This window comes from Staurois parvus, unplaced genomic scaffold (assembly GCF_062004578.1).
Source record: "Staurois parvus isolate SC_StPar_1 unplaced genomic scaffold, SC_StPar_1.0 ptg000132l, whole genome shotgun sequence".
Taxonomy (NCBI): Eukaryota; Metazoa; Chordata; class Amphibia; order Anura; family Ranidae; genus Staurois; species Staurois parvus.
The window spans coordinates 6,526,781-6,547,041 of record NW_028317928.1 but is presented as its reverse complement, the minus strand read 5'-3'; the positions used below and the strand labels follow the sequence as shown (position 1 = coordinate 6,547,041).

The 20,261-nt window shown below is 45.6% G+C and overlaps 1 protein-coding gene across 1 annotated transcript in view; it reads right to left on the bottom strand.

The window, feature by feature from the left end:
* Window positions 1–633: 633 nt before the first annotated feature.
* Window positions 634–20,261, bottom strand: part of LOC149466241 (pulmonary surfactant-associated protein A-like) — a 30,055-nt gene continuing 10,427 nt past the window's right edge. The window contains exons 4-7 of the mRNA XM_089672688.1: window positions 19,428–19,499; window positions 16,346–16,390; window positions 2,818–2,901; window positions 634–1,054 (exon numbers count right to left, since the gene is read on the bottom strand). Coding sequence (XP_089528814.1) covers window positions 675–1,054; window positions 2,818–2,901; window positions 16,346–16,390; window positions 19,428–19,499 — 581 coding nt within the window. The 3' untranslated portion in view covers window positions 634–674. The remainder of the gene's footprint in view (window positions 1,055–2,817; window positions 2,902–16,345; window positions 16,391–19,427; window positions 19,500–20,261) is intronic.

Here is a 20,261-nt window from a genome sequence, read left to right as displayed (position 1 = left end):
AGAGCTCCCCCATGCTCCTTTGTATATACAGAGCTGAAGAAGGTATTAAATACATTTTCCTTCTCTTTGTCCCCAGTCACCCCCTCTAGATGATTCTGTAAAGGGCCTACATGCTCGGACCAAACCTTTTTACTATTAATATATTTGAAGAATTTTGGGGGTTGGTTCTGCTATCCTTTGCAATCTGTCGTTTCTTTTTCAGTTTTTGCGGCCTTTATTTCCTTTTTGCATATTCTGTTATATTCTTTGTAATGTTTAAACGATGATAGTGTTCCTTCATTTTTATATTTAATAAAAGCTCTTTTTTTATTACCTATAGCTTTTTTAACTTTGGCCGTAAGCCACATAGGTTTGATTTTTATCCTTTTAAACTTGTTGCCCATGGGAATATATTTTGTAGTGTGTTCACATACAGTCTTTGCTAGTGCTGCAGATACAGGTACAGGTACAGCTTAAGTAGGAGAATTTGTTTCACCTGTGTATCATCTGAGGCCTGTCACTTCACTGGGTATATATAAGGGTTTAAAACCACTTTAATGCTTGGTAATTGTAGGCGCACAAGAAAATAAAGAGAATGTTGCCTCTAAAAGTTTGGTTTTTGGAAGGTGAAAAAAGGTGCCTTTGGACAATACATGAGGTGCATGGATTCAAAGAATCAGTTTATTTGCACTGATTTAAAACTCACAAACAAAAAGCCGTGCTCGTGCACAATTCTCATCATTCCACTTTCCTTCCTCCCACATTTCCACGCAATTCTCATTGCCAGCAACATTGTTGGGTTCACTGGGGAGCCAATTGAAGTATTTGATGGCTTCTCCAGACAGGTCTCGAAAATCACCCTCTTTCTGTATGTCGTTTATACCCATGAATGTGTGCTGATTGACCTGCTTGCGGAGGAAGAAGATGGCTTGGTTTTCTTCATAAGTCCGGGGTACGGCCAACTGACCTCCACCATTGGCACAGATGGCTCTGGCCTCGGACCAAGAAGTTTGAACTCCATTTACAATATAGATTTTGTTGCCACTTCTAGCGACTCCTTTTACAAATGAAAGAGCTGTACCAGTGGGAAGAAAAGGAGAAAATATTTTCGCCATGAGACTTCATGGACCACATAGTAGAAAGTAACATCTGCCACTTTGTATTTAGGTTAAAGGATAAATTTAACTTGTTAAATATTTCACCCATGTAAAATGTAACATGTTTTGAATGGACCGGCCCCACACTCCCCTGATATGACAGCTATCGGGGGATCTTCTTCCCCCCCGCTAGCAGTCAAAATGTAAAAATGTGTGGCCACGTCTGCGCAGCTGAACCCCTTATTCACAGCATTCTGTGAATGAATGAACTACAAGTCCCATCAGGCTTTGCGGCTGTTGGCTTGTAGTTCTCAATAAACAACCACAGCGCTATGGAGCACTGTGGTAGTTCATTGAGTCTTCCTGTCAGTATATCTGCTTGTTTGTATGATGTACGGGCACACAGATACACTGACAGGTGTGCAGGAGACCTGCATGGCACCAGTGATCCGATGATCGTTGGCGAAATGCTTTAGACCAGGGGTGTCAAATTGGTGGCCCTCCAGCTGTTGCAAAACTACAAGCTCCATCATGCCTCTGCCTTTGGGAGTCATGCTTCTAACTGACAGTCTTGCAATGCCTCATGGGACTTGTAGTTTGGCAACAGCTGGAGGGCCGCCAGTTTGACACCCGTGCTTTAGAGGCTCCAGGAACAAAAAATAGTAAATGTACAAGGAGGTTTCAAGTCAAACCAGGACTTTTGAGTTTATATAATAAAATAACAAATTTCAAGGAGTGAAAACTGCATTTATTGTTTGACTTACTCCCCTGCTATGGTTATACACCTATCCCAGTGTTTAACTAATGCCTGGTAGTGATGGGCCGAACACCCCCGTTTGGTTCGCAGTAGAACTTCGAACTTGCCACAAGTCTATGGGACTCGAACTTGTAAATTCAAAAGTCCCCCATTTTGAAGGTTTATATGGAAGTTAATGGCCATATAAGGGGTATGGAAACTCGGGTACTGCCCTGAGGGACATGAATCAGTGAAAACATTTTTTTTTTTCAAAAAGTGCTGTTTTTAAAGAGGAAGTCATTTTTCATTGCTTAAAAGAAAAAAATCTTTAAATATCATGCCTGGGGGGTCCCCTTAAACTACCTGCAAAGTTGCACATCTGCTCAATGTATAGAGCCTGCTGCAGTAGGACTGACATTAAAAAAAAAGAAATTTTTATAAAGAAAAAATACAGTGTGGGGTTCCCCCAATCCATACCAGATTCTATGGTAGGAAGGCGGGACCCCACAATAAATTTCTTTTTTTCTTTTAAAGTGCGTGGATTGCCACCTAAAAGCCATAGCTGGACCTTTAGGCATGGTAGGACTATTAAGGAGAACCCCATTCCCAAAACAGTGGGCGAAAAAAGTGTGGGGTCCCCCCTAAAATTCCTTCTAGACCCTTGATCTGAGCACAGGCAGGCTAGGAAAGGGGGGGGGACGAGGGCCTCCCCCCTCCTGAACCGTACCAGACCATATGCCCTCAGCATGGTGGGAGATGCTTTGGGGTAGGGCAGCTCCCCCCCAAAGCACCTTGTCCCCATGTTGATCCCGGCCCCTTCCCCCCCTTGTGTATGAGTACTGGGGAGCAGTCAGTAGACTGCTTATGATTATGAGCTGTGGACTGCTTCGGCAACATAGGTTGGACCTCCAATCCTTTTAGCTGTTTCTTGTGCTTACCTACACATTTGTATGAGATATACATCACCCAGGCGAAAGCCACCCACATATAATGCATCCAGCTAACCTTTTCCCTGATTCTCAATTCTTGATAGCAGATCTCTCATCCTTGAATCCAAAGCAGTAATTTGCAATCTAAGAGTTTCGGTTGCTAAGAAAAAAGTTGACACTATTAAAGTGAATGTATCACACAATAAATTATTATCTTTTTTCTTTAATATGTTCAGAACTAAACATTAAAATATTTTTCTACTTCTTTTTTGGCAGGAAACATCGAGAATTGGCAGGAAACTTTTCATTATAGTTTACCAGTCTTAGGAGCTGGCACCAAAAAAAAATAATGTGCCTCTCATTGGCTGATGGTCAAAACAAAAGGAGCACTTCCACCATATTACCCAAAACAGAAGCCCCCAATAGACAGGTTCAGACTACCAACCATTTGACTCTTTACTAAATTAAACTTTTTCATTTGACTTTTGTGGTTCCCAAGATCTGGGTTTTAATGTATGGACTCCTAAGGCTTTTTCCATCCACAGTGGAAGCATACAAAAATCAAAATAAGAAGAAGGGTCCTTAAACCCAAAATCAATGTCTCAGATGTTCTGCCAGTGAGATCTCCCTGCCAAAGTTTCCAATTCTACTCCTGTCCCTGGGTGTTTCCATTCCTTTTAGTGTGTTCCAACTCCTCTAATTACATTCTCTATGTAACGGAAGCGTAGGCAGGACAGAGCAGGTGGGGAACACACAAAACTTTATTAAAGCAACAAAATGACAGACACTCAATGGGGAAATGGCAGGGAGGGTGATGTGTGCGCAAACCAGGGACGATTTTAGGCACAGGGGGTCTTCGGCGACAGGCAGGCAATCTCCCCCCTAGGCTTGGGGCCTCAGCCGAGCTCCCTCCGTGACTGGACAGCGGATTGGAGTCTCGGGCAACCTACCCCTGGGCAGGGGTCCCGGGCAACAGGCAGGCAATCTCCCCCCTAGGCTTGGGGACTCAGCCGAGCTCCCTCCATGACTGGACAGCGGATTGGAGTCTTGGGCAACCTACCCCTGGGCAGGGGTCTCGGGCAAAAGGCAGGCAATATCCCCCCTAGGCTTAGGGCCTCAGTCGAGCTCCCTCCGTGACTGGACAGCGGATTGGAGTCTCGGGCAACAGGTGGGCAATCTCCCCCCTAGGCTTGGGGACTCAGCCGAACTCCCTCCGTGACTGGACAGCGGATTGGAGTCTCGGGCAACCTACCCCTGGGCAGGGGTCTTGGGGACTCAATAGGACTCTAGCTGTGGAGTCTGGCCTCAGCACAGCTCCCACCCAGCTTTCTAGGGACATTGGGTTCACAGGGACTCAACGGGTAGGGATGGCTCAAGCACTCAGGGGCACCACAAGTAGTATACTCCGGGCACGCCACGGGGCGGTTCAAGCAAGGGTAGTCCAGGCGTGTAGCAGGGCAGTGCACAACCGAGGTGGTCTGCACGCACAACAAGGCCAGCCCGGGACACGGGTGGCCAGCGCACACAGCAGGGACAGCTCGGGACACGGGTGGCTAGCGCACACAGCAGGGACCGTTCAAAACACGGGTGGGCGGTGCACACAGCAGGGACAGTTCAGAACACGGGTGGGCGGTGCACACAGCGGGGACAGTTCAGAACACGGGTGGGCGGTGCACACAGCGGGGACAGTTCAGAACACGGGTGGGCGGTGCACACAGCAGGGACAGTTCAGAACACGGGTGGGCGGTGCACACAGCGGGGACAGTTCAGGACGCGGGTGGTCAGTGCGCACAACAAGAACAGTTCAGGACACAGGTGGTCAGTGCACACAACAGGGACAGTTCAGGACACAGGTTGTCAGTGCGCACAACAGGGACAGTTCAGGACACGGGTGGTCGGTGCACACAGCGGGGACAGTTCAGAACACGGGTGGTCGGTGCACACAGTGGGGACAGTTCAGGACACAGGTGGTCGGTGCACACAGCGGGGAAAGTTCAGGACACTCACGGTAAACAGCTTGCATACCCTCAGCAGCAGGCGGCTCCAGACAGGGACGACCAGCAGGGTCCCTCAGCAGCAGATCCCAGGGCACACAGCAGCAGACAGGGTGCAAGGGTGCTCAGTAGACAGGCTTACAGACTTGCAGGGTCTGAGCTGTGGGGGTCTGACCTTTGAGGAGAAGACTCATGCAGAGCTGTGGAGACTCCCAACCCTGGGGTATGGCAGAGGGCTACAGTCCTGACCTTTTGGGGGTCTGCAGAGCGCGCAGGGGGGATGGCTGGGGAGGCTCGGTCCCGCTCACCCGAGCCTCCCAGCATCTTTCTGGGAGCAAGATGATTCCAGCAGCATGGACAGGAACAGAGAGAGAAGGGCTGCTTCCTGTGCGAGACATTTGAAAACCAAGTGGGACGCGGTTAGGTTGCCTTGGCAACGGCCGGCCCAGCATTGTCCATGGAAGCTCCCCAGACATCGGAATGTGCCAGGGGGAAGGGAGGGGTGGAGGGATATGGCGGGGGATGGGAGAGGCACTGGCAGTCCGTGACACTCTATAATACAAATTAAATACAAATCCAGCATTGATGGTGGGAGGCATTGTAGGCAGGTGGCTACAGAGAGTTGTGTACATAGTTTAGCTAGATGGTCTATCCAGGCTGGGGAAGGGGTTAACTACTGGAACCTCAATTCCCGGGCTTTTTCTATGGTTGGTCTTTTACCTTGTGATATACATAAATAGGTTTGAGAGAGTCTCCCTGGGAAAAATTGGAGAGAGTGAATCGATAGCTGAGTTGAGATAGTTGAGAAGTTCAAGAGCCACAAATTACTGGGGTTCAGTAGGACACTACCAGTCAATGGAGATTGCCAGTTTTTTTTTTTTTTTAATTTAAATATTTATTAGTTCTTCATATTATTACAAAAATTCCATAAGAAGAGACACAATACATATACATAATCAATACATTTCTTCTTTGCCCCTTCTAATTACCTCTTTTCTTTCAATCCCATCCCTACCCATTTCTACCCCCCTTCCCCCTCCCTCCCCTCTGCAAGATCTCCAATCTCTCCAGACCCAATAACTTTAAATAACATCCTAGTTTACAATTTTCTATATTTTTCTTTCAATCCTGATTTTTCCCATTTTTCCCATCGCGAATAGTATATTTCCAACCTATCTTCCTGCATATAGTTAGATTTTTCCATTCTACTAATCTGGATTACCATATTGATCCAATCCTCCTCCATCGGCACCTCTGTCTTCCGCCAAAACTTGGGTATCAACCCTTTTGCAGCACTTAAGTAGTACCATACGCCTGATTCTTTATATTTATTTACTGTTGTCTCAACATTATGTAGGAGACACATGGTTGGGTCTAACCCTATGTCCTTTCTAGTTATTATTTCTATTAATTTAACTATTGTCTTCCAGAAAACCTGAATTTTTGGACATTGCCACCATATGTGTAACACCGTGCCCTCCTCCCCACATCCTCTCCAACACATTTTTGAATTCTCCCCACTCATCTTGTGCTCAGTGCTCAGTGTGATATGCCATCGTGTCAGACATTTATAGTTAATCTCAACGTCTCTCATACTAACACTCTCATGTACCAGTCTGAATATCTTCTTCTGTTGATCCTCATCTATCACTACCTCCATATCTCTTTCCCAATTTGTTATAAAAATTAACTTTGTGTCTGTGTCTAATTCTGTGAGTATTCTATAAATTTTTGTAACACCGTGTTTCCCATCTCTACGTGTTTCTGATAGCCTTTCAAACATATTCCACTCCTTTTTTAATCTTAAGGGTTTTGGGAGATTTCCAATGAAACATTTCAATTGACGATATTTCCACTCATCTATTCTAGTAAACATATCTCCCCCCTCTCTCTTTTAATTCTTTAAATGTTCTCAATTCTCCCTCTACCAATACGTCTCTCAATTGGATATCTTCCTTTTTAAACCATCTCCCTGATATCTCATCCTTTCCTGGAGGGAAAAACTCTGTGTTTGCAAGAGGCATTAATATAGAGTTAAATTCCCATTTCATGTGTTTATGTAAATTATCCCATATCCTTAAAACATTTAAAGTGTAAGTGCTTGTGTTTTCTTTAATTCTTCTATAATGTGCTGGGGCCCATATCATCTTACTCAAACTAATTCCACTCAGTTCGTTTTCTATTTTTACCCAACTTTTTCCCTTATGGTTAAATGTCCAATCATAAATTCTTGCTAAAATTACTGCTTTATAATATCTCTTGACATCAGGTAGTCCCATTCCCCCTTTCTCTTTAGTCCTACTTAGTGTTTCGTATGATATTCTTGGTTTTTTATTCCTCCATATATATCTTGTTAACATTCTTCTCATTATCTTAAAAAACGCCTCTGGGAGTTTGATTGGGACCATTTGAAATCTATAGAGTATTTTAGGTATAATTACCATTTTAACTAGGTTTATACGTCCTATCCATGATGGGTTTCCTCCTTCTAATCTTTTTAATTCTTCCTTAGTCTCATTTATCAGAGAAATATAGTTTAATCTATACAGTTGTTTATATGAGGTGGCTAGTTTTATTCCTAGGTATTTAATATCTTTTTCTCTCCATATAAAGGGGAATTCTTTTTGTAGCTTTTCTTTTTCGCTCTTTGGTATATTGATGTTCAGAATCTCTATTTTTGTTGGATTAATTTTTAGATTTGATAATTCACCATATTCCTTCAGGGTCTTCATTATACTTGGTAGTGTTATTCGGGGGTTGCCTACATAAAACAACAGGTCGTCCGCAAAGGCCGCTACTTTATGTTCTATATTTTCTATCTGGATTCCCTTTACCGCTCCACTATTCCTTATTATTGACAACAAGGGTTCCAATGTCAAAACGTACAACAAGGGGGACAATGGGCAGCCCTGTCTTGTTCCATTGGACATCCCAATGGATTCCGACCTCTACCCATTTACCGTGACGATTGCGGTGGGCTCCCTATATAATTTACCTATCCACTCACTCATTCTCTCTCCAATCCCCAGCACTTCCAAGTTGTCCATCATAAAGCCCCAGTCCACTTTATCAAATTCCTTTTCGGCATCAATTGACAAGAGCACCACCAGGGCTTTTCCTTTTCTACTTTTCTGAATAAGCATTAAAGTTCTCAACCCATTGTCTCTACCCTCTCTCCCTGGGACAAAGCCCACCTGATCTCCATGGATCCATTCAGGCATTAGATCTTTCAGCCTGTTTGCTAAAACCTTTGCGTACAACTTGGTATCAGTGTTCAATAATGAAATTGGTCTGTAGCTAGAGCACTGAGAAGGATCTTTTCCCTCCTCATGAATGAGAACAACATGGGCCTGAAGGGATTCCCTCCTCCCCTCCATCCCACCTCCCAAATCATTCATATACTTCTTCAACTTCGGTAACAGTAATTCACTAAATTTTTTGTAGTACTTAACTGTATAACCATCCGGGCCTGGGCTTTTCCCACCCCCTGTACTTCTTAATGCTGCTTCTATTTCTTCCTGGGAGATTTCCGCGTCCAAGGAGTTCAATTGTGTTTCACTGAGCTTTGGTAATCCCGCATTTTTTAAATATATCATCCTTTTTTCGTTAATACCTTCTCTAATTTCTTTTGGTGAACCTTGGGGACTAATATTGTACAACTTTCTATAATACAATGGAGATTGCCAGTTATGGACTTACAGCCGTAAAGGTATGCCTGGGCAGCCATCTCCTTTATCTAGTCTAGACCTGGATTATGTTATGCTTGTTGATCATTCTGTCACAAGAAACTACAGTAAACTTAATTTAACTGTTTCAAAATCAGGTCTGAAGTTACTCTACAGGGGTTCATGATGGTTTCTGGTGTATGGAAGAACAGGTTCTGTAAAGCACATATGAGCTTTGAAACAAGTTCACTTGGCAGGAGACAGGAGGAATGGAAGAGTAGTTGCCACGGGTAAACAAGGACAGGTGTAAAGTGTTTAATAGCCTGTCCTAAAGCAAGCTACCTGGCATGGCGATGGGTCCTCTGGTAGCAAGGGGATTGGTGCTCTGACTCCCTCCCTAGCAGTTGGTTCCCTAGAGGTTCGGGACTGAACCTGCATTATGGAGACCCACAGACTGGCCGGATGGTCTGAGAGAGACCAGCAGAAGTAACTAAGTGCATGCATGAGGTCCGCACTTAGCACATAGCGGAACATAGCTGGACAGGTAAAGAGGGCATAGGCTCAGCCACCTAAATTCAACAGCTCACAGTCAATGTGTGTAGTGATACGGGACAACATGCTTCACAGAGGGACTCTGTATATTTAACTACTGCACATGGTGTACGGCTAGTATCTGATTCGAGGTTCTGCCATAATGTTGATGTCACATGAACGCCGCCCAGGCTTGTCCAGGGCTCTGCCAAGAATGCACACATGCAAAAGGCACCCCCACGTACCTGAATGAGGTGGCCCCACCCATAGCCCTTCATTATGGGTACAGCAGATGTGCAGACCCAGGAACTCGGAGATCTCACGAACAGAGTTCCTGAGAGATAGAAGACAGTATTCATGGTTTAATGCTCTAGCATCTACCAGACACTCAAAATATGATTTTTGATTACCAGTAAAATTAATTTCTTGGAGTACATTTCATGACACAGGCTCTTTAATCATGGTGGCTGCTTTATATGCATCTACCTTCAGTAGATTAGACACAAACAAATAAGTTTACAGGGACAACCTCCCTATATAACAGAGAGATCATAAGAACAAAGAGGTGCGATCAGTGTCCTGTACTGTTCTCCAAAGAAACAAATTTTACTGGTAAGTCAAAAATTCTAATACTGTTACAAATCAGATGTCCAAAAGCTGTCCAACTGAGGGGTGAGCAAGACGGCAACCAATGCCAAAAGGTCCACATAACAAACGGAGAAGAATGGCTTGACAGACTCAGAGAGCAACTTGTAGCTTGCTATGGGGGCACTCGGCAGGAGGGGGTAGTCAGAGCGCCAGTGGGGGACCTAAGAAGAGGAGGATTGGGGCTGCTCTGTGCAAAATCATTGCACAGAGCAGGTACGGTAAGTATACCATTTTTTGTTATTTAAAAAAAAATACCCAATCACTTTTACAAACGTGAACAGATGCCCAGGTGGCAGCCTTGCAAATCTGAGAAGCAGATGACTGATGCTAAAAAACCCATGAAGTGCTAACAGGCACAGAGAATGTACCCAGCCAGCGGTGCCTGTCTGTGGGGCAGCTGGACTGCTTTGTTCCCAGACTGCATGTCTGCAGCCATGGTGGAAAAAAAGCCCTACCCACCACTCGGGACAGCAATAGGAAACTGTGATTGGCTGCAGGACAGCTTGGGAAGAGGAAAGCCTGCTAGTTTAGTCTGGGAGAGTAGCTCAAAGATTAATAGAGGATTTAGTCCCCAGAAGGGTAGACCGATTAGTAGAAGAACTCTATGGAAGTACAAGTCCCAGGAGGCAGGTGAGCTGGAGAAGGAGAAAAAAAATTCCAGAAAGTACCTGCTGAGGAAAGTCTCAAATGGAGAACCAAGGAGAGAGAGCTGGGCTGCTGAGGCTAGTGACCCTGCTGAGTACCAATGCGTGTGTCAGGGATCCGGGTATGACCAGAAATGTGTGGACTGACACAGGGAAGTAACAGGCTTCAGGAATGATATAATAACAATACAATTTATTATTAGCCACCCAAATATACAACGCACAGTAAACAAGCCAACCTTCCACTAATCTTAGTATGTGCAGGAACACAGGCATAGTCAGGGCTGGAGAGGTGGAATGGTCAGGCCGGCCATATGGTTCTGTTAACGACCGTCTGGTGGTACCTCTAGCAGTCCTCAGGACAGGATTCCCCAGGGCGCGGAGTCTAAGTCCCAGTCTGCTTATTCACAATGGCCCCTGATGGTGGGGATGGACTTGGAGCAGACAGGAACCAGGTCGCGGACCCTGAGTACACCTGCTCGTGGTAGAGGGATCCGCTAGAGGTATATACTGATGTTTAGAGGCAGAAGGTGTGAGCAGGGATGGCTGGATCCGTGCAAGATGGATGGATGGATCGTCTGGGTAGCATAAGGCGTAGTCAGGCAGGCCAGGTCAGCAACGTGCGGGCAGCGAGGTACCGAAGGAGCAGGCAGAGAATGGTCAGAGTCACAAGCCGGGTTCAGTAACTCACGGGCAGCGCGGTACAGAGGATCAGGCAGAGAATGGTCAGGGTCACAAGCCGGGTTCAGTAACTCATGGGCAGCATGGTACAGAGGGTCAGGCAGAAGGATGGTCAGGCAAGCCAGGGGTTAAACAGGAGATGGTCAGCAACAATGCAGAGGTCAGCAACAGAAGATAGGCAGAGGAACAGGAACACAGGATACCAGGTACAGGGGCTCATGGAAAACAACACCAAGGCACTGACTGCAGGCCTGGCCATTCCTTAAATACACCTCCTGCAATCAGCCTCAGGTGATGGTTTGATTGCAGGAGTGAGCTTCTGGCTGCTGAAAGCACCCGCTGGCCAGCCCTGGTACTGCAGCCCACATGGCAGGTGAGTCCCACCACATGTGGTGAATCCATTCCTGACAGCGTGACTGTGTTACTGGATAGCCAGAGACCATCACTGCTGCAAAGACCACAGAGGGCCATGCCCTAGAGTGGAGGAACCCACAAGGCCATGGTGGCACACCACAATTGGTGAGAGACTGCTTCCCATATCCTTGCCCAGGTGGGACCTCACTGAAGTTGCATTGTCCAGGTATGTGTCACTATAGGACTCAATACCCAATGAGTTGCAGGAGAGAGCTTCTGAACCCAGAACATCTGCTGCTTTGCCTGGGGTCACTGCTACAGTGTGCAGAGCTGTTGCTGTCACCCCCAGGAACCGCAAGAGCTGGCTTGCTCATTAATCCAGAGTTTTAGATACCTACAAGAGGTAAGAGATCGCATGACACACCTCAGAGAGGTGAAAGGCCTTGGCCACCATGTTTATTATACTCCTGGTTAAAGAGACAGCCCTATCATTTTTTGAGACTCCAGGGATTCAGTCTGAGGATATCTCCCCATTTCCTGTTGGAATTCCAATTTTCTGTTTAGAGCATTCTAACGTAGCCTTGGACCCCAACACCGGCCACCAACAGACATTTACCACCGGCCAGTGGGGGATGAGAAGGAGGAACTCGGATTTATAGCCCTTGAGTTTAGATCTCCTGTATTTAGGGCACCCCCATAACTCAGGGCCTAGGAGGTATAGACTTTGCCCCTTCAAATCGAGTTTTCGGTACCCTGGGTAAGTGGTTTTGATAATTGTTTTTAACAAACTGTGTTTTGGTTCAACTGTTATTTGCCTCTGTTTGTTGTTATTTTGCTGTTATTTGCTCTGTTGAGCATGCTGCCCAAAGAAACTTCCTTTCTTTTAGCCTGGGTGTGTCAGAGTGTTCAGTACTGCCGGAAGGGTCATTATCACCAGGAGCCAAGGAATCCAAACATCAATGGCTCTTTCTGTAGAAAGCACTACAAGAGGAACTCCACTGTTCAGACTATAGGCCTTAAAAATAACCTGTCTCATCCATCTAGCAATGGCGAAGCAAGAAGCAGGGAGACCTTGTGGTAATCCTCAGGAAACACAAAGAGGCAATAGCTGAGGGATAAACTTTCACAGGATTTAGCACTTGTGGAGAGAACCTCTTTGATTGTTTTGAAGAAGGACATCAGGAAAGGAGAAGAATGTTCTGGTTAAAGTGGAAAGCAGGACCCACCCTTGGGTCTCAAGACACCTTTGTCCTTTTGCATGACTTTTGGTGCCTCCTTGATGTAGCCCATGGGCATAGTATTGTCTGACTTGATTCTCATGGGGTGTCCTCACAATAAAGGAGACAACCAAATTACTCTGAGCTCTGGAAAGTTAATGGGAAGGTGAGCTTTTTTCTCTGACAAAGTGCACTGAGCATACAGTAGTTGTGCAAATGCTCCGATACCTGAAACCAATACCTTCAGGCTTGGTTCTTTTTGCTGTCAGTGGGATTACCCAACTGATAGCTAAAATGTAAATAAAGAAAAAAGACTGCAATTATAGGTTGTTAAGGAGCGGGCTGCCGCTTCCTTAACAACTGATAACTAATTCAGCTGTCAGCCGGGTTCCCCTGCTGACAGCTGAAGTGTGAACAAGCAATTGCAATTGTCAAAAAAAAGCAGCCTGACAATGTTTATTAGCAACATTGCTCAACCTAGAAACAGAAAGATAAAAAGAAACATTGTTTCATTTTGTATCTTTCTGTATATTCATCTACAGATCAAAGGGACTGAAATTTCAGGCTGCAACCACTTCTTCCTACTGCTCCATGGCTACAAAAGATGGGGCTATAGGGTAGAGTGAAGTCTGGAAGAATATGTATTTATTTATTATAGGTACTTACACAGCGCTTTACATACAGTGTACAGTGTATTGTACATTATCATCAGTCCCTGCCCTCAAGGAGCTTACAACCTAAAGTCCCTTACTCACATTCACACATATTAGGGACATTTTAGATAGGAACCAGTTAACCTACCAGCATGTCATTGGAGTGTGGGAGGAAATCAGAGTACACAGAGGAGACCTAAGCAGGCACAGGGGGAACATGCAAACTTCAAGCAGGTAGTGTTGTGGTTGGGATTTGAACATGGTTGGTATCCGACGACTCTAACCATTTAGCCACTGTGCTGCCAACTATGAACTGGAGAGTGTGAGTTGAACCTCTGGGCTACTAAGCTTGGAGTTGAAGGCCTCAGACCTGATCATGGGATAATACTGTATAGCCTACATCAGTTACCTTACTACTGAAGTGTTAGTACCACAATACCTCTCTTCCCCTGTACAGTTGTGTTCCTTGAACCCTTATACAGAACCTATTGCCAATAATATGGACCAAGAACCTGTTCAGAGTGTATCGCCCTCTAGTGTAGATAGGTTATTGAGTATAGTTAGAGACTTGCTAGAAGCTTGCGTTTAGGCAGGAAGTTACTTCAGGTTAAGCTGGAGGGCTCTACAGGTCAATCTGCCGGTACCTCCCCCTGCTCTAGAAGCTTGGAGAAGATTCTAGAAGTCAAAAGGTGGAGGTGAGGAGGGTCTGATTTGCAAATTTATGGGAGGCAAGAGGCCTAGCAGTATAGAGGACTGGCCCAAAAATATGACAGAGCCTGGCCAGCAAGGGGAGAATGGAGTGCTGAGAAGTGCTGCTGTGTAGCCTGGGAGGGGGCCCTGGAGAAGGGGGGTTTTGCATCCAGGCTGGATGTTGGAGGGAAGAGGAAAGCTGCAGGAGGGAGCTCCACTGCCCTGCAGTCCATTGGGATAGGACAACCTTCATAGCCTGGAAAATAACCAGTCCAGCAGAGGGCCTGAAAGCAGTTCTATCCACAGCTGCAGGGCAAGAACAGTGTAAGTACCTCTACACTCCCAGGGCCTATAATGGGGAAGTCTGCTGGATACAAGTTCTTGGCATGTCTTCAGGGAACTGTTTATAGCTTACCCAATCCCTTGTCTTGGAATCAGATACCGCAGCAAGGTGGACTGGTATTTTGTTCGATTAGGAGACCCAGAGCTCCTACAAGCTGTCAATTTGAAAAAACTGTTGTGGTTCTGGCTGGAATGCAGTCAGTAGTCTGTCATTTTGCAGTATTCTAGAGAAGGAACTTGTCCATATTTTTTTATTCTTCAATTAAGTTGGGCATCCCATACTCCTTTTACCCTATCCAAGTTGAAATCTAAAATGAATGATAAAAAACCAAGCCCATGGACTGTTTCTTGTGTCTGGAAAATGTGTTTCCTAACTGTACAGGAGATAAAGGGGGACCCAAAACTAGCTTCTCTCAAGGGATAAGTGTAATCTGTCCATTACTGTGTAAATGGAATTGCGCTATTATAGCAACTGTTTGGAGTGGTCGTGTTACATTTCAGTAAAGGAAGTTATTCTGCAAGGATTCCTGTTTCCATGTGATTTGGCTTACATCCTATGTACTGTATATCAAGTAGACATACTTGAGTACCTGTTTAGGCAAGACAGTATAATTGTGGCAGGATCGGGATAGCCACCTAATTATAGACCTCCATTACCAGAACAAAGAAGGAAGCAGTCCTGGGAAAGGAGAGTGGTGTAGTGGTGGAGCAATTGTTCTGGGATGGTGGACAGTAGTCTTCCCTTGTTGCACCTGCTTTGAACCTAAGAACTTGTGTCATGGACCTCCATTTGAATGCAATCAACTGCTGCATTGCACCTGGAACCACATGTGTACTGAGGCCTTGGAAAGGTATATGTCTTCTCATTTCCAGACTTAGAGACATCAAAGAAGGAGAACTGGTGGTGAGACAAATCATCTGGATCTTGTCCATGCAAAGCTACAGATCTCAAGGACTGGAGAATTGGCTTAACTTCTCTGGTCAATGTCATTTGGGCCACATCTTATACATGTGAAAATGTGCTACAACACACAAAACACATGCATTAAAAAACGCAGACCAGATAGATGTGACCCTGGTCTAACAGTTTACTTGAATATTGAATCAAAATGTAGCACCCTCTTGTGTACATAGTTTGTAGTGTAGTTAGAGGCTTGTTAGAAGCCTGGGTGTGCGTCAGTGGGATCAGTGTGAGGTCAGGCTGGAGAGCTCTACAGGTCAGGCCTCTGGTACTTCCCCCTGGCTTGAGAAGCTTGGGGAAGTTTCTAGAAGCTAGTGGGTGGAGGCCAGAAGGTGTTGATCTGCATATTTACGGGAATCTGGCTAATCCCCAGGCAGGAGGCTTGGCAAGGTGGCCTAATCAGTCCATAAATATGAGAGAGCCTGGCCAGCAGGGGAGTTGGGTGGAAGATGGACTGCTGAGATTTGCTGTTACAGTATGTAGCCTGGAATGGGACCCCAGAGAAAGGGGGTTCTGCCTCCAGGCTGGAGGTTGGAAGAATGAGAGAAGGAAGTTGACAGAGGGAGCTCCACTGCCTGAAGTCCACTGAGGAAGGCCAGCCTGCTAGCTTGGAAGGAAACTAGCCCAGGGAAAAGCCTGAAAGCAGTTTTTCCTAAGCTACAGGACATAAGGACAGTGTGATTACCTCTACACCCCCGGGGCCTACAAGAGAAAGGAATGCTAGGTGCCATACCCAATCAGTTCTCCCTGGGACAGTGCTACAAGTCTATTGTAGAATCTTTCTCTCAGATACTCTTCAAAGACAGCTAGGTGGAGGAGCATTTTATAGCTGGGTTCATATAAAGAGTGGACCAAGTGCTCCTTACAGAGACTGTGTTACTGATCTATCAAGAGATTGATGCCACTCCAGAGGCAAAAAGTCCAGGATCCTACATTTTTGGACAGAATTCAGGACATTTATCCTCAGGTTTCAAGTCGAGTTGGGATTCCCATACAGTATACTCTTAGACCCTACTCAAGTTGTTTACCCCTAAATCTTACAATAAAAACAAGTCCACCAACTGGTTACTGACTCTAAATGGAAGTTAGAAAATGCGTGTTGCCTGTCCGTGCAGGAAAATAGGGGGACCCAAATCCAGTGACTCTCGAAGGGGGTAACGCTTCAAATGTAACATGTAATTATGTAAGCAAGAAACTTTCCCTTCATGAAAAATGGATTGTTACCTTGACCCATGCTGTCTCCTTTTTCTCCTTTCGGTCCTGGTAGTCCTGTCAGTTATCGAACATATTTAATGAGAGCGTTAGTGAAACAAAACCGATACAGTTATATTTTTATATGCTGAGCACAGAAAAAGGTCAGAATAAATTGTATCCTACAAATATCTATTAGTCGAAGATCTTTATTTTAACCATAGGCAGTGACAGTCTGTTGATTTACCACTGATGGGTGTGTGAGGGTGTCTAGGCACTCCTGTACCTACAGCCCAATAACTGTATATGTTGACCATCACTATGCAGGGAGAATTCCTCATTCCTCTTAGACCTCTGCATGTGTAATCAGGTGGGATGCTGTCCGATTGGACGATGCCACCCAGGTGACCTCTGCGGCCATATTTTGTGAGGGCAGAGCATACAAAAATCCCTGGCTAACTGCAGTTGGCGTGCATTCTGCGTGTGGTTAGATTATGGATAGGAACCCACTTGACAGGGGTTCCTATCCATAATCTGTGCCTAGTATAGGGAAAGGTTCCAGAGGAGGAGGGATAGCATAGGGATTGTTGTCAGAGCTCCTGAGGGAACCTCTCTGCTATTTGTGCTTTCTGTATCTGCCTTCCAGCTGTGTCCTGAACCAGGCGCTAGAAGCCTCTGTGCATTGCTCTCTCTCTCTCTATCTGCAAGCCCCGTATACTGCTGTGAGTGTTGCCATTTGTTTCATACTGGTGGATAGACTTTTTACTGTTTCTGGAATGGTTTGACAATATATGACGGTTCTTCAAAAAAGTTTCCACACTTTTGTAAACTCCAATATTTATACACTATATTGCCAAAAGTATTGGGCCCTCCCTCCAAATCATGTGATTCAGGTGTTCCAAATCCCCTCCATGGCCACAGGTGTATAAAATCAAGCACCTAGGCATGCAGACTCTACAAACATTGGAGAAAGAATTGGTCGCTCTGTGAATTCAAGCGTGGTACCGTGATAGGTGGCCACCTGTGCAATAAGTCCATCCGTGATATTTCCTGGCTACTAAATATTCCACACTCAGCTGTTAGTGGGATTATAACAAAGTGGAAGCAACTGGGAACAGCAGCAACTCAGCCCCAAGTGGTAGGCCACGTAACATGACAGAGCGGGGTCAGCACATGCTGAAGTGCACAGTGCGCAGAAGTCGCCAACTGTCTGCAAAGTCAATAGCTAAAGACCTCCAAACTTGGTGTGGCCTTCAGATGAGCACAACAACAGTGCATAGAGATCTTCATGGAATGGGTTTCCATGGCCGAGCAACTGCATCCAAGCCTTACATCACCAAGTGCAATGCAAAGCGTCGGATGCCATGGCGTAAAGCACACCGCCACTGGACTCTAGAGCAGTGGAGACGTGTTCTCTGGAGTGACCAATCACGCTTCTCTGTCTGGCAATCAGATGGACGTGTCTGGGTTTGTCGGTTACCAGGAGAATGGTACTTGCCTGACTGCATTGTGCCAAAGTTTGGTGGAGGAGGGATTATGGTGTGGGGTTGTTTTTCAAGGGTTGGGTTTGACCCCCTAGTTCCAGTGAACGGAACTCGTCTTAAGGCATCACCATACCAAGACATTTTGGACAATTTCATGCTCCCAACTTCGTGGGAACAGTTTGGAGATGGTCTATTCCTGTTCCAACATGACTGCGCACCAGTGCACAAAGCAAGGTCCATAAAGACATGGATGAGCAAGTTTAGGGTGGAGGAACTTGACTGGCCTGCACAAAGTCCTGACCTCAACCCCATAGAACACCTTGGGGATGAATTAGAGCGGAGACTGCGAGCCAGACCTTCTCGTCTGACAGCAGTACCTTACCTCACAAATGCTCTTCTGGAAGAATGGTCAAATCCTCCCATAGACACCCTCCTAAACCTTGTTTACGGCCTTCCCAGAAGAGTTGAAGCTGTTATAGCTGCAAAGGGTTGGGCCAACTCAATATTGAACCCTGTGGATTAAGACTGGGATGCCACTAAAGTTCATGCATGTGTAAAGGCAGGCGTCTTGAATATTGGAATATTTTTGAAGACCCCTCGTAACTTCACATTTTCATTCACTGTGTGTGATGTGCCTTCCCTTTTTGTGCCTACCACCTGTACCTTCCCCCACCCCACAGCCTACACAGTTTACGAAGCTAAAGTTTTGACACAAATCAGTAAAATATCAATGAGAGAACTAACCCATGTTTTCAGATTTGTTTTCATTTAAAGTCATACAAATCCTTCATGAAAGCAGAGAGTGTGGCAGGCGCAGCACCATGTAGTGCCTTGTGCGCTGTGGCATTAGAAAAATTATGCCATTGCTGTTTCTTTGTTTGATTAAACTGACTTTACTCTGTAATTCCTCCAATGCCGCTCTATGGATGCAGTAGGTTTAAAGAGCACACCGAATACTTTAGTTAACTTCTTTAATAACTTCAATCTTCTTCATATAACACTGCTTACAATGGCTTGTTTCGTTTATCCTATACTGGCTTATTTCTTTCGTATTACAGTGGTTTATTTAGTTTCATATTACAATGGGTTAATTCGGTGGATTATATCGGTGGAACTATAAGTAAACACATACAACAGATTTTACACACAGATCTACCTGCACTGTTAAACAGAGGAACACACAAGTGCATTAAATACCTATTTGGCCTTCTCTGCTTCCATAGAGCTTCTCTGACTGGAACTTTGTCTGTTTCCTCTTCTGTCTGATGAGCAAGTGACTCTAGAACAATCTAGCAGGGAGTTTTACACAGGCACAAATGTGAAACTGGCTAGGATTGGTTAAGGCTCTGTACAGTGTGAGGATGGCTGTGATTGGCTCACCTTGTACTGACTCTTAAATGCATATTTTCCTTTTCTGCTAGCACAATGAATATATAAATGTCATATAACAAAGACATAAATTACAGCAATGATTCTGCTTTTGGCTTTAACATATGCACATATACACTGTACTGAGGTTATTGGCAGGTTTGGTATACACATATATGTGAACCATATTAGCAACCTAGGACCGGTCTTAGCTGGCCAGCTACAGAGAGGGGTTCACTTTATAGGAACAAGTTCCCAGTTACCTGGCTCCCCGTTGGCTCCTCTTTCTCCTTTTCCTCCAGGTGGTCCGGCAATTCCTTGTGGTCCAGGAGGACCTAATCAGTCAAGAAAGAGTTGAAGTTTAATCTGCTTAGCTTTTGGCCTACCTGGTCCTGCTTTACCCCCTCAAAATGTGCCCATTAAGTTTTTAAATATAGCTGTAACATGAAATATAGAAGGAGACAATATTTTCTTAATTTAGTGGTCAATAGTGAAAAAACATTTTTGCAATTAAATTGTATTGAATTGGTAGTAAAGCCTACCTTGTTTACTTGTACCTAAGCCTGAAATAAGACTTACCTGTAAGTACATCAAATATCTCCTAAACATGTTGGTGACACCAGAGCATGTGCACTGCTGTCAGGGATCCCCTCGGTCCCCGCCGCGATGGTCCCGGCGCAGGCGCAGTGTGCCGCCCTGTGCAGGGACTCGAGCATTAGGTCCGGGCCGGCCACGGCGTTCGAGTTCGCGCATGCGCAGTAGAAGCCGCGGCCGCCCGCTGGGCACCAATGGCAGCGCAGGGCGGGATATTTAAATGGCCCTGAGCTGTCATTCAGTGCCTTCTGGTCTTACCTGTATCCTGTATCTGCGAACCTGTGAATTGTAAGTTGCTGACCCGGATTGTGCTTTGACCTTGCTGTATTTCTCCTGCCCTGACCCTTGCTTCGCCTGACCTCTCTCTTGAATGCCCCCTATTGGATCTGACCTGCGGTTGCTGACCTGGCGTGTGACCCGACTATTCTCTGCCCACTGCCTTGTACCGCACCGCCCTCCCTGTTACCGACCCGGCTTGTCTGACCCCGCACCTGCTCAGCCAT